Source organism: Dendrobium catenatum, unplaced genomic scaffold (assembly GCF_001605985.2).
Source record: "Dendrobium catenatum unplaced genomic scaffold, ASM160598v2 fragScaff_scaffold_1148, whole genome shotgun sequence".
Taxonomy (NCBI): Eukaryota; Viridiplantae; Streptophyta; class Magnoliopsida; order Asparagales; family Orchidaceae; genus Dendrobium; species Dendrobium catenatum.
The window spans coordinates 106480-119250 of record NW_021319610.1 but is presented as its reverse complement, the minus strand read 5'-3'; the positions used below and the strand labels follow the sequence as shown (position 1 = coordinate 119250).

The 12771-nt window shown below is 31.9% G+C and overlaps 1 protein-coding gene and 1 long non-coding RNA gene across 2 annotated transcripts; one reads left to right on the top strand and one right to left on the bottom strand.

Annotated features, from left to right (window-relative positions):
* Positions 1 to 7476: 7476 nt before the first annotated feature.
* LOC114580637 lies at positions 7477 to 9152 on the top strand. Its single transcript, XR_003702129.1, has 3 exons — positions 7477 to 7781; positions 8209 to 8289; positions 8706 to 9152. It is a non-coding gene; the product is annotated as an uncharacterized LOC114580637 (long non-coding RNA).
* Positions 9073 to 12164, bottom strand: LOC110098062. The gene is made up of 5 exons (XM_020824771.2): positions 11548 to 12164; positions 10777 to 11460; positions 10613 to 10692; positions 10455 to 10526; positions 9073 to 10377 (listed from the first exon to the last, which is right to left on the bottom strand). The coding sequence occupies exons 1-5, from the start codon at positions 11866 to 11868 to the stop codon at positions 10050 to 10052; spliced, it is 1485 nt and encodes a 494-aa protein (XP_020680430.1). The 5' UTR covers positions 11869 to 12164; the 3' UTR covers positions 9073 to 10049.
* Positions 12165 to 12771: the final 607 nt, after the last annotated feature.

Here is a 12771-nt window from a genome sequence, read left to right as displayed (position 1 = left end):
TGTACGAATTTACTGTTACTATATGATTTCATTATTATTGCATTATTATTTCTGTCACTGGATTATTACTGATACTGATACATATACTAATAAAGGCACTGATACCACTGAGTCACTGTACTGACATTATGTATGTGATACACTGAGCACGTGATATAGATTAACTGAATTTCATGTGATCGTAATATCAAATAACTGGATAGCAAATGTACATTCCAATATGATTTTATTTCAATGATCTGACTTTAACAGTTACTAATGATGTATTGATTTGATGCTTTGTATGATTTTATACTGATTGATATTATTGACGGAGATGATTTCTTTATTGATTTGATTGATATTACTAATATGATGATTTCTTTAATGATTTGAAGGAGATTTTAGATACGATAATTTCTCTATTAAATTAACTGATGTTATAGATACGATGGTTCCTTTAAAGATTTGACGTATGTACTGAATTATTGAGCTTTATGGGTTTTCCTACTATTTATTTATTCCACTCTTGATGATTGTGGATTCTACTATTTTTGTATTAATACTGATTATGCATTGATTACTATTTCTGCACTAATTTTTATTTTTGCATTAACTCAATGATCATGAGAAATGATTGCTATGATTTGACTAATTAACATGCATATTGCTTCCGTACCATGCTTTGACTTCAGTTATAGGTTTTTGGTGTGGGCTTTTTAAGCTCATTATATGTAGTTAATGATTTCAGGTCAGGACAAAGGAGCATGAGTGTGAGATTTATCATGGTTTTTCAGGTTCTGTTCTTTTTTTTTGTTATAGTGATTCTTTTGTACTCAGGATAGGGTGGATACGTTATAATTATGAAGATCTTGAGTAATGAAAATGACTTTTGGGAATGAATATAAATGTGTACATTGATGTTTTAAATTATAGATTATGTTGTACTGTTATTTACTGATGAATGACATAGATAACTCTGGTACTTGATTGTTTAAATGATTAAATGAATAATTCTTCCAAGTTATCACAATATCCCATGGATCAGGAGTTCATTTGATCACAACCGTTTGATCAATAATCTGATGGCTATATTTAATCTCGTGTTTACACAATCATCCGTAATGATTGGGTGACCAATCTAATGGTGCTAGCGTGTAAAGCGTCAGCTGACTGTGTAAGTCTGAATTTAATTTCATAGGAAATTGAGAGAAACTTAATAAATTAATATCTCTCAATCAGCTTGACCAAATTAGAAGTTATTAGGCTCATTAGAAAGATCTCAGAGAGATATTTAAAAGCCTATGGTTCCAAACCTAAATTATGCATGTTCTTAATTTAATTCCAATAATGGTATTCATGTTATCTATGTAATTATAGCTCAATTAAGTATCCCCATGGTTTGAATCTTTGGGAGATTAATTTTAGGCATGTCTCTAGCATGCCTGAAATTTCTTCCATTTGTTTAATGTGTTTGAGGACATCTTTATATCAATTTAGACTTAGGGGTCATATATGACCCTATATGACCCCTAAAGTTCAAGTTAATCCATTAATCTATCCAATGAGATTTAGGATTTAAATGTTTGTGAGCTAATTATGCTTAGAGTAGGGAGATTAGAGCTACTAGGTTACCTTAGGTGGTTTTCTTGACCACCTTAAAGAAATCAATTTAGGCCCAAATTTAGTGGGATTGGGCCTTCAGTTTAGGTGGACTCATGGCCCAAGTTTTACTGGAAATGGTGCCCATTTGGTCCACCAATTAGGGAACCCAAAATCAGCCCTTATATTTGACCTATAACCTTATTAATTCATAATTAATTCATATTAAATTTTAAAAATCTATATAAGCCCTCTAATTATTTATAATTAAACCCTTAATTCATGGAAATTAAAATCCCTATGATCATACCTTTATTTTAACTTTAATTTAATTTTTTAAGGGAAATACATAATTAATTAGTTTAATTAATTAAAAATATTAAAAAATTACAATAAATATAGAAACACTTGGAATTATCCCCTTAGGTAATTTTTAACCTTAGAGGGTGATTTCAAAGAGTTTGAAATAGATTTGGATCAAAATCTAAAAATCCTATCTAATTAAATAATTTTCAAATTTCTAAAAACACCCAAACTTTAAAAAATCACCAGTAATTCTAGAAAACTCCAATTTAATCAAATTTAAGGGCATTCAACTCTAATTAAAATCTAGTATTTTTTAAAAATATAAAACCTCTAAAATTTTGTTAAAGTCAAAAAATTAACTTTCTAGTCAATAGTAGTTCAAAACTTTAAAAAATCATAATTTAATGTAGAAAAATTCAATTTGAGAAAACTTAGAATCTAATTACTCATCTTAAGGTCTAGTATTTATGAAAAATACTAAGATTTTAAAAACCACTTTAATTCTAAAAGTACACTTTTAACCCCTTAATTAATACAATTAGATAATTTCAATAATTCCAAAATTTCTAAAATTTGATAATTCACTCAAAATTTTAGAACTTTTTATTCAACCTTTTAAAAAATCAATCAAAATATTTAATTCAATTTATCAACCTCTAATCCTCATCTAATTAAATTAATTTAATCAATACTGGTTACTTCTAGGTAACCCGGGTCTATGAGGCTATTAGCTTAGCTCTAATGAAGGTGAAATAAACCTAATGACCCCGACGAACAATAAAGGTAATAACCATTTAACTATTAAAATACACATAAATTAAGCTTTAAAATATTAATATTTAAACTCAAATATAAATTTTTTCCTTTGATCTTTAACAAATTCAAACACTAGATAATTTCAAATAATTGCCTAGCTTAGGATATACCCGAGCCACATATCCTTTTTGTACACACTTTAGATGGTTTACTAGGATAACCAACTCTAGTCTAGGCTAGGCTGATGTTAACTTTTTTGGAACTATGTGCCGAGTTTTCATTGCATACTATGATTGAAAATTGGTTGATGTGAGTTTACTTACTTTAGCTTCAATATGTGAATTAATATGATGGGTGATAGATTACCCTTAGGTTAGGAATGATATGGTTGCTCGCTAAATTTTCTGCAGGTGGTCACACTCGTGTAGGGCAATAGAATGGGGCTAAATTAATAATAAATATAAATGCAACATATGCTTCTACTACTTAGCCTCCAAATAAATAAGAACGTGGTCAAATGTGATTTACTTTTCTTATTGTGCATATATATTTGATTTTAAATGTTTAGGATAATCTTGTAGGAGAGTTTAGAAATTTTCATTTCTATTATTAACGTAATTTGTTTAAAGGACTGGGTTATCAAAATTAGTCTTTGAGTTGGGATTTAGGTATCCAAAATTGAATTCGAAAGAGAAATGGATACCCCTTAAGGGGGCTATCTTTTTTTATTTGGAAGCTTAAATTTGGATAATTTTAATACCCAAAATGAAAAGAATAACCTCTCCTTTAAGGGAAGAGTTTTCTTTTTTATTTAGGTATCCATATACGACGAATCCAAGGAGCCCTAAGAGTTAAAGACAAAGAGTATCCCACTCAAAGTGAACTTGCGTCAATCCTAGGATTATAATTTGGGTTTGTTGTCAGTGATGCCTGAACACTTTTAATTTATGTAAATTCTGGGTTGTAATAAAAGGGAATTTTATATATGTACATTATTTTATGGAATTAATTTGATAATTGATGTGTTTGATTTATTTTGATCGTGATTAGGACTGCCTACTTTTCCTAATTTTTTTGTGATTGCATGTTATTTTTATTTTAGCATGAATACACAGAGGCTCGTGAGGGTACGTTAAAACTATGTATATTCAAATTTAAATAAAAACTTTAAGATAATATAGAAACTCTAATTAATGATTTAAGAAGTAAGCCAAGGACTGCCAGGAGTTAACATAAGCATATTATTAATTATCTTTCTTGTTAGGCACTACTCACCTGTGGGTTCTGGCAGACCATCTGACCTTTGAGGGTGTAGATTTGTCAAGGAGATGTTGTGCAATCTTTAGGAAAAAATAATTTTTAAAGCCTTTTTTTCAAAAACAGCTTCATATATATTTTATGCATTTAATCGAGTCGATCAATATGCATTGCATTAGAAATCGATTAAATAAGTCTAAAATTTTAATTGCATTTTCTTCAAGTATTTTCACCCTACATAAATCAAGGAACAACTTAGGATCTGCTCTAGACATCAGTCTCAATTCTCAAAAACTCTAACAATAAAGTCCCTACCACTCTTTCATGAAAAGATCGAATTCATGGATTTTAATCAACTAGGTGGTTAATTGGCTCCCCAAACTAGGATGGGGTAAGTCCAAGTTTTGCACTGCATTAGCTTAGTTCGGGCTACTGTGGTCTGGTGTCCAATTTAGATTTATGATCCAATACAGATTCTAAATCATAAGATCCCAACCTCCAGAAATATAATCATAAATTTCTAATAAATTTCCCAACTTGAATTAAAGATCCTTTCAATCCAAAATTTAAAGCCCAGCACTCAAATTAGGTTGGGGTACTTCTGAATCATTTTAGAATTCTAAAGTGCCTCTTACTCCTCATCCGTTGACTCTAGAATTGTTCAAAATTAGATATAATCTCCAAAATCACTTTCTTTGATATCACTACTAGACAAACTCTAAACAAAATTTATGCTGTTATTTTAATCGAGAGTATTTATAGAAAATTCATACGATGTAATTAACTACGGGGGCTTGCACTCATAGGAGATTTAGAACTCACGTATATTTTCAAAAATTGATTTTCAAAACTCAACTAATCTTCTTTAGGAAAATTGAATTAACAACGATCATTATCATCATATTCAGACAATTGATTAGTAAATGATATTATATTCCTTCGGTAATATATATCATTTCGTATCAAGACTCTGAATATGAAATTAATGATCTCACATCCATATTGTAATAGTTAAATACAAATAGAATGCATCCATATTGAAATTAATAATATGCATTCATATGTAGTTCCTCCCTGAAATTAAATATTACAGTCCTGATGAAACATTCAGTTCCATTATATGAACACATTAAGGAATGATACCTTCGCCTCCTAGGGCGATATATCGTTCATAGTGACGTGTTCTATTTTGAAACTGAAATTCCGACTTAAAATTCCCAAAGAAAATTAATCTTTTCAAAAACCACTTTTCAACCAAACACTAATAGTCAAATAATTATAATCAGATGATAGTTGAAGGTTCAAAGTCGAACGATGGTTGTTGGATGATTATAATAAGACGTTGATAGTTAAAAGAGTGAGGTCAACTAATAGCAGTTGGAGGAACATAACCAAACATTGATGGTTAATGGATTGTGGTCGATAGATGGAGATTTGAAGGTGGTTGTTGGACAGAGCTAGTCCGATAACAATGTTCCATTTGCAATGGTATGTTAGTGGTAGTCCAATGGTGTTGGCTCAATAATGGTTATTTGATGATAAAGGTATAGTGATAGTGGTCAAAAGGAGGTAGTTCGACAATTGTAGTTTGATAGCTAAGCTCTCTCAAATTTCAAGACAAGGTCAAAGCACAAGTTTCATCCCCAACCCCCTCCTTTGCAAGTAGAGAGTAAAAGTCTACTTATAATTTTTTAGAGTGACACTTTTTGTTAATATAGCTGAAATTCAAAACACTATATTAGACACCCTATATTGATCCCCTTTATCATAGTTATACTTTTGACACTGAGGTACCTTAATGATATTAAAATTAAGTGATATTGGGCTCATTGGTTTCATCACATCGAGACACTTGAATGGACTATAAGTATGCAAGATTTGGAGTTCATTTAATAACCATAATTAAGGTCTTAAATTTTTCAATTAAATTAAATGCTTGATTTAAGCTTATTTGGAGTCCGATTAGAACATTTTAGGTGTAAATAGATTCATCCCATTGAGACATTTAGTTCAACTATAAATTTTCTAAAATTAGAATTCAAATGTTCTAATCATGAAAAATTTTAACCCAAAATTGCCTTGAGATTTATGCTTAAGCAAGTGGATTTTCTTGTGACATAATAATGTTAATTATACTGAGTTTATTAGTAATAAAAAATTTGGTATTAATTTAATTATATTTTGTATCCACATCACATTCATATATTAAGGATTATAATAAGTGATGGATGTCTACTTCTATAGTTTTTTTATTAGCACTTCTCATAAAACATTTCTTTTTTAGTTTCATACACCAATATATGTTGCATTATACTTTGAAGTAACAAATGCTTGATGAATAAATGATGTTGACGTAGAATGTTATTAAGTAAAAAATTAAATATTATTCGCATTTTAAGAAATTAATTAAAAATTTTGTTTAAATTATATAATATATGTGTTGTAAATTTGATAATTCAACTTAATTATTTAATCCCATATCACTCTGAAATTTTCTCTTAATATTATTTATACACATTTTTTTTGGAAAAATTCTGAGTATAACCCTTTTCATTAAAATGAATTAGTTACATGTAATGAAATAAAATTTGTAAGGAAAATGCCTTAACTGAAGTAGCCAAAGCCCAAAAAAGGGGAGAATACAAAAATCCCCTCTACAAGAGAGCATACTAAAAGGAAAAAAATAATTCAATATCTAAAAGACAGTTCAAGAAAAATAAACTGAAACAGGAAGAGGGAGGCAATCAAGCCTCGGGCTCAGGAATTGCAACTCTCTCAATCTCGTTGCAGAAAAGAAACTGCCAAAACTTTACTGCTGTCCTAAGGAGAAAAAAGCAATTCTATCATCCTTGCCAATCTTCTGAAATATATAATATATGTCTTGTAAATTTGATAATTTAGCTTAATTATTTAATCCCACATCACTCTGAAAATTTTCTCTTAAAATTATTTATACACATTTTTGGATTTACATGTTTTAGGATCTCACATATAGGGCAAATTATTGTGTCCGGTGTCCGGATTCATCCGGACACCAATCCGGTGTCGCCACGTCACCAAAATACATCGGGACCCAATGTATTTGAGTGATGTGACATCACCGGATTGGATGTCCGGACATCCGGTGACCGGATGCAATAATTCGCCCACATATAGGGCCATATATATAATATACATGTTATTAAAAATTGAAGTTTTTTAAATTTAAATTTATTTATTAAATTTATTATTTTATTTAATATTTAAACTAAATTTATTAAACCATCCAATTTGATTTTCAAGGCTGGGTCATTTTTGAGGAAAAAAAAAACAAGAGAGATAAGAAGTCTGATTAGAGCAACTTCCTTTAAATATGAGAATTCTAGCACGTATTTTGACCAGAAAATTTTGGTGGTTACAAATGGAGAACAAGTGATTGTTTCAAATAATTTTGGGGTTTTTTGTTTTCTTGAGGCCTCTCAATTCTGACAATTCTGACCATCAAATTCAATGCGGAAAGCAACACCTGAGATTATTTTGAGCTTGTTTTAAAGACAGAATGGCTCAACGCAGGGGTGGAATCACTGTAGCGGCAGGGGGGCAATTGCCCCCCTAAAAAATGTAAAATCCTTTTAAGTCTAAGGGCTGTTAGGTAATTTGCCCCTTCAATAGGTTTAAATTTGCCATAATATCAGATTTTTCTCCAGATTTGCCCTGCCGAACGAACGCAATACTCACTCAGTCGCTCCGCTGTCAGCTCCGAACGAACGCGATACTCGCTCCGCTCCGAACGAACGCGATCGCCATCTTCATCTCCGGCTCTTTTGATTTTTTGTTCTTGAAGCTTGAATCCGGGGAGACGACTGGAGAGGACTTCATTTTTCATCATTCTAAGTGCTCTGGTAAGTCTTCTTCGACATTTCTTCCGTTCTTCCGCCCATTTCTTTGCTTCTTTCGCTGATTTCTTCGCTTCTTCCGCCGAAATTTTTTGATTCTACAGTTTTTCATCATTCAAATGCACACAACTAGATTTCTTAAATTTTTAGAAGCACTTTTTATTTTTCAGTTCTTAGATTTTAGAAGCACTATTTTTTCATCAATTATTTATGGTTTAGCTTAGCTTTCAGAAATCATAGCCTAGAAACAAGAGATGCTCATAGATTATAGAACGGTAAAAAGAAAAGGAATCCAAAGATGGTTTTTTTTTTTTTCTCAGTTATGTATCAGAAGCAAAACAAACTTTGAATTACACTTTATATGGTTAAATTTGCTCCTCTATATTGTGCCTAGCTATTCTAGAGAAATTATTTGCTATGCATTTGTCTCCAGGCTGAGGGTTTAAGAGCACGGTATAATATGAGGGAACCCTACTAAACGAAAGATTTCGTCTTAAGACTAAGGGGGAAAAAGGTGAGGATTATGAGCATTTGATGTAAAATTTTACTTTATATGATATTCATCAATATTGGTGGAATATTAAGAGATACTATTTGTGACATATTTAAGTATATTAGATTTATTTTAGTTTATATGATATTAAAAGTTTTGAGCATTTGATGTGAAAAATTAGTTACTTTTGATGTTACACCAGTGAATAGGTTTTTGAATTTTTAATGCTCACAAAATCTAATTTAGTTCTTCTTTCATTTGTATGATACTTGATTGCATTTAAGTGTATGTATCTCATCTACAAAATCTATTAAAATAAGCATAGCATAGTTTTTAATGTTTAAGTTGAAGTTTCTATTGTATAAGCATACTTGTTTGTTATGATGTAAATATTTTGATTGACGGTTGCTTTTTCTTGGTAATAAATTTCATTCTAGGGTTAAATAATAGAGCATTATTTAAAGGGAGAATGGATGGAATGCTTTACTAGCCGAAGTGTCACGTTTTGTGGTGTTTTTGAAGTTGTTGTTCCAAACATGAATGAAACATACAAAACTCGCCATCAAGTAGTGCGAAGAGGTGAAGAAATAACAAATCTACATCATTATCGTGCTGATTTATTTTATACTGTAGTTGACATGCAACTACAAGAGCTAAATAATCGATTTTCTGAATCAAGTACTGAGTTACTATTTTATGTGTCATGCTTAAACCCAAGTGATTCTTTTCATGCTTATGATGAAGGGAAGTTGATAAGTCTAGCAGAGTTATATCCAAGTTATTTTTCTATAATTGAGATTGTTGCTCTTAAAAGTCAATTATCAACTTACAAGAGCTAAATAATCGATTTTCTGAATCAAATACTGAGTTACTATTTTATGTGTCATGCTTAAACCCAAGTGATTCTTTTCATGCTTATGATGAAGGGAAGTTGATAAGTCTAGCAGAGTTATATCCAAGTGATCTTTCTATAATTGAGATTGTTGCTCTTAAAAATCAATTATAAACTTAAATTATTGATATGCGGACCAGTGAAGAGTTCTCCTCTTTAAGAAGTATTGTTGATCTTGCAAAGCAGATTGTTAAGTTCAAGAAGAATGATGTGTATCATCTAGTTTACAGACTTATTACTTTAGCATTAACTTTACCAGTTGCTACTGCTACAGTTGAGAGAGCATTTTCAGCAATGAAAATTATAAAACATCGATTGTGTAGTAGGATGAGTGATGATTGGCTCAACGATTGTCTTGTGCCTTACATTGAAAAAGATGTATTTGATTTGATTCCCAATGAAGATGTAATCCAATATTATAAAAAAAAGCAAAATAGATTGAAAAAATTGTAATGATTTACAATTTTTCTATCATATTGGAATACAATATTTCACTTTGAATTATGTCCTCATTTTGTTTTTTGTTTTTTTATATTTATCTATTAATAAGAAAATTTTGTCCCCCCTACGATGAAAGGCTGGTTCCGCCCCTGGCTCAACGTCTACGATTCCAAGAAGAAATGCATGAATTTATGTTGTGAAATTTTGATGCTTAAGCTGTGGCGTTCTGTATGTCAATATTTTGGGGTCAATCTTCTTTGCCATTGAGGAGCTTAGCCTCAAATTTAGATAAAATGGATAAACACACAAGATCCAAAATGAACTCAGTAAAATTAACAACAAACAGTTCTGAAAACAACACACTCCCAAATTCTTCTGTGAAACTCACGCTCAAATCAACAACAATTGCAATCTCCCCAGACAGAGATCTCTACTAAAACACAATTACTCAGTTACCCCACTTAGGAGGCAAAAAAGGATTATGGACTTCGATGAAAGGATAGTTATCATCAAAATAGCTAGCACTGACACCTTCTTGGACTTCAATGAAAGGGTTATCCTTTACTCCTTGTTGATTCGATGATAACTGAATCTGAGAGAAGAGGTTGGGGTGAAAGTTCTCGCTTTCATCTTCGAAAGATACCCAATTTCCTTCAAAACAGTTATCATGTTTTGCCTTCGAAGCATTTCTAAGATTTTCCATCTCTCCAACATGATCCTTGAACTCTTTCTTCACAACATCAAGAACAATGTCTCCATATGTGCTGCACCATGATCTGATATATATAAGAAATGATTATTAATTTCAGTTCATTCTAATGATCAGCACGTAGTAAGAGCTTCAAAATTTTACTTTGGGAAGAATTTGTTCAAATCAGCCTTATCAACAGGAAGCTTCATCGAAATTGCCTCAATTTGGTCATCCCTGTAAAAGTATTTAAATAAAATCAGTGAAAGGGTCCTTCCTATGCTTATTACGTTTGAATGGAGCTTTGAGTTCTGAAAAATTACGAGAAATTCATATTTTGATTTGTTGCAGACAGCTCTGATTGGATACGAGAAAGCTCCTTCTTGATATTCTCCCCCAAAACCTTAGCAACATAAGAAAAAGGATGGTAACTTACAATTATGGGACCAAAAAGTTTGCTTGAGTTTTACAGTTGTGTTTCTCTTACCTTGTCTATGAAGAAATCAGAGGAAGATCCATCAGAATGAATCTGTTTCTTGATCCTCTTCGTGTCTGGTCCTTCACCTATGGGGCTGGAGACCAACTTGTATTTGTTTGAAAGAGTAGCATCATCCGATCTTTCTCCTGGAGAGAGATATGGTTTCATTGAATCATCCTCGCAGCTGCTTCTCTTCCATTTCTTCAAGCCATCGAAACCCCATGGCTTTTTTGTGGCCTTCACTCCTCTCTCATTACAATCTTGAGCAAGATTTTTGCTTTCACTTTCTTCATCTTGCTTCTCCTTTTGAAACAAAGCTTGAAACGGCTTTCTTTTATTATTTTCATACTTGGTAGATGAAATCAACGGCGTGCTCTGTGGCATAAGTATCGAACAGCTCTCGCCATTTCCATCTTTCTTCTTCTTGGTATTTGATCCTTCTTTCTTCACTTTCCCTCTCCACGGCAAGTTCCAATGAGTTTTCTCTTTAACCTTCTCAGAAGCTTCTGGTGGCTCTTGATCATTGAGATCAATATCAGACCATTCTTCCTCAGTGTTCTTCAACAATGGTGGAGCCCCAACGATAACATCCCTGCAATCAATCTCAATTCCTTGAGCTGCAAGCCTTTGTAAAAGAGGCCTCTTTGAGGAATGGTACTCCTCCGAGGAAATGCACTTGGCAAACAAAAGTTCCTGCCAAAAGATCCAGTATAAAAGATCAAACTTTCTGTTTCAACAGGTGATTATTGAAGAGTACCAGTCTGAATAGTGATTTCATACCTGCAAGAATAAGAGTTTGTCTCGTATAATGTTGGGGAGCTCCAGATCAGCAGGGGAAGCGATAAGAGTGTCCAGGAGGTTGGATCTGAAGGCAGCGACTTCAGCCTCAGGCACCATACCTTCGTTGTGGAGGCCGATGAGGTGCAGAATGCGGTGGAAGGAGTCTTGCTGCCACTTAAGGTTTTCGGCATGGCGCTTTGCCTGCTTCTGATCCGCTTGGAGAAGGCGACTCTTAAAGGAGAAGGGGAGGATGGACTTGCAGAGGGAGGCGATCGTGTCTTGGAAAGAAGAGTAATACATAGGCTTGTAAACATACGCCATTGCTGTTGCTGCTGCTGCTTTCCTTTTGAACACTCTTCAGAAGCTGGGGGAGAGGAAGTGATGGGAGTTTGAATTGAACCGTTACTCAAGTTCTGTTTAAGTGCTGAGCTGAGAGCTTTAGATTGGATATTGAACTGGAGACGGGCGCAACGGTCAAAATTACTAGCCGTTGAGTATTACGGTTTCCACCAGTCGTGGGGCCAATGTTTATTTGGCTGATGAGCCCTGCAAAAATTTTCTAGAAAAGAAAAAGCAACAATGCTTCACATGTACAACCCTATAAATTAAAGATAAAATTTTAAATTACGTATTATTAAAATTTAAATAATGTAAATAAGTATTGAAAAAGATAATAAAAAAAAATTAATTTTGATAATGAAAGTAACGACTTATGCTGATTTAGATTTGTTGAGCAATATGTTAGTGGTCGAACTAACATGTGACTTATTTAAAAAAATAAAAAAAATTTTTGTAAGTTGCTGGACTTGCTATAATAAATTCTTAAAAATAGTTTAAAATAAAATATATTAAATAAATACATTTTAAAAAATAATTTAAAATAAAAAATTTAGAGTTAGTGTAAAATATTTTTTTTATACATATTAAAATTTGTTATGAAAAGATCTTATAAAACTAATAACTTTTTTTTTTTTTTTTTAATTAGCTCAATATCGAATAGTGTTGACTAAACTCTAATTTAAACTGTGATGAAAATCTTCAATTTTAAGGTTAAATATGCTTTATTGTACTCACTCAAACAACCTAAAAAGTGGTAAGGCCATTTAAACTATTTCTCTCCATGTTGCTCACATGAAAATTCATGGTAATGTAGCGAGAAAGTTGTGCACTCTATTTAAACTTATAATTTCAAACACAAACAAATAGATAAATGACTATAAGAGA

Bases quoted from the DNA above. Each gene is read 5' to 3' on its own strand.
- LOC110098062 (XM_020824771.2), bottom strand. From the start codon at position 11,868: ATGGCGTATGTTTACAAGCCTATGTATTACTCTTCTTTCCAAGACACG. The intron at 11,461-11,547 runs GTATGAAATCAC...ATCTTTTGGCAG, and splicing joins ACAAACTCTTATTCTTGCAG to GAACTTTTGTTTGCCAAGTG. The intron at 10,527-10,612 runs GTAATTTTTCAG...ATACTTTTACAG, and splicing joins AATCAAAATATGAATTTCTC to GGATGACCAAATTGAGGCAA.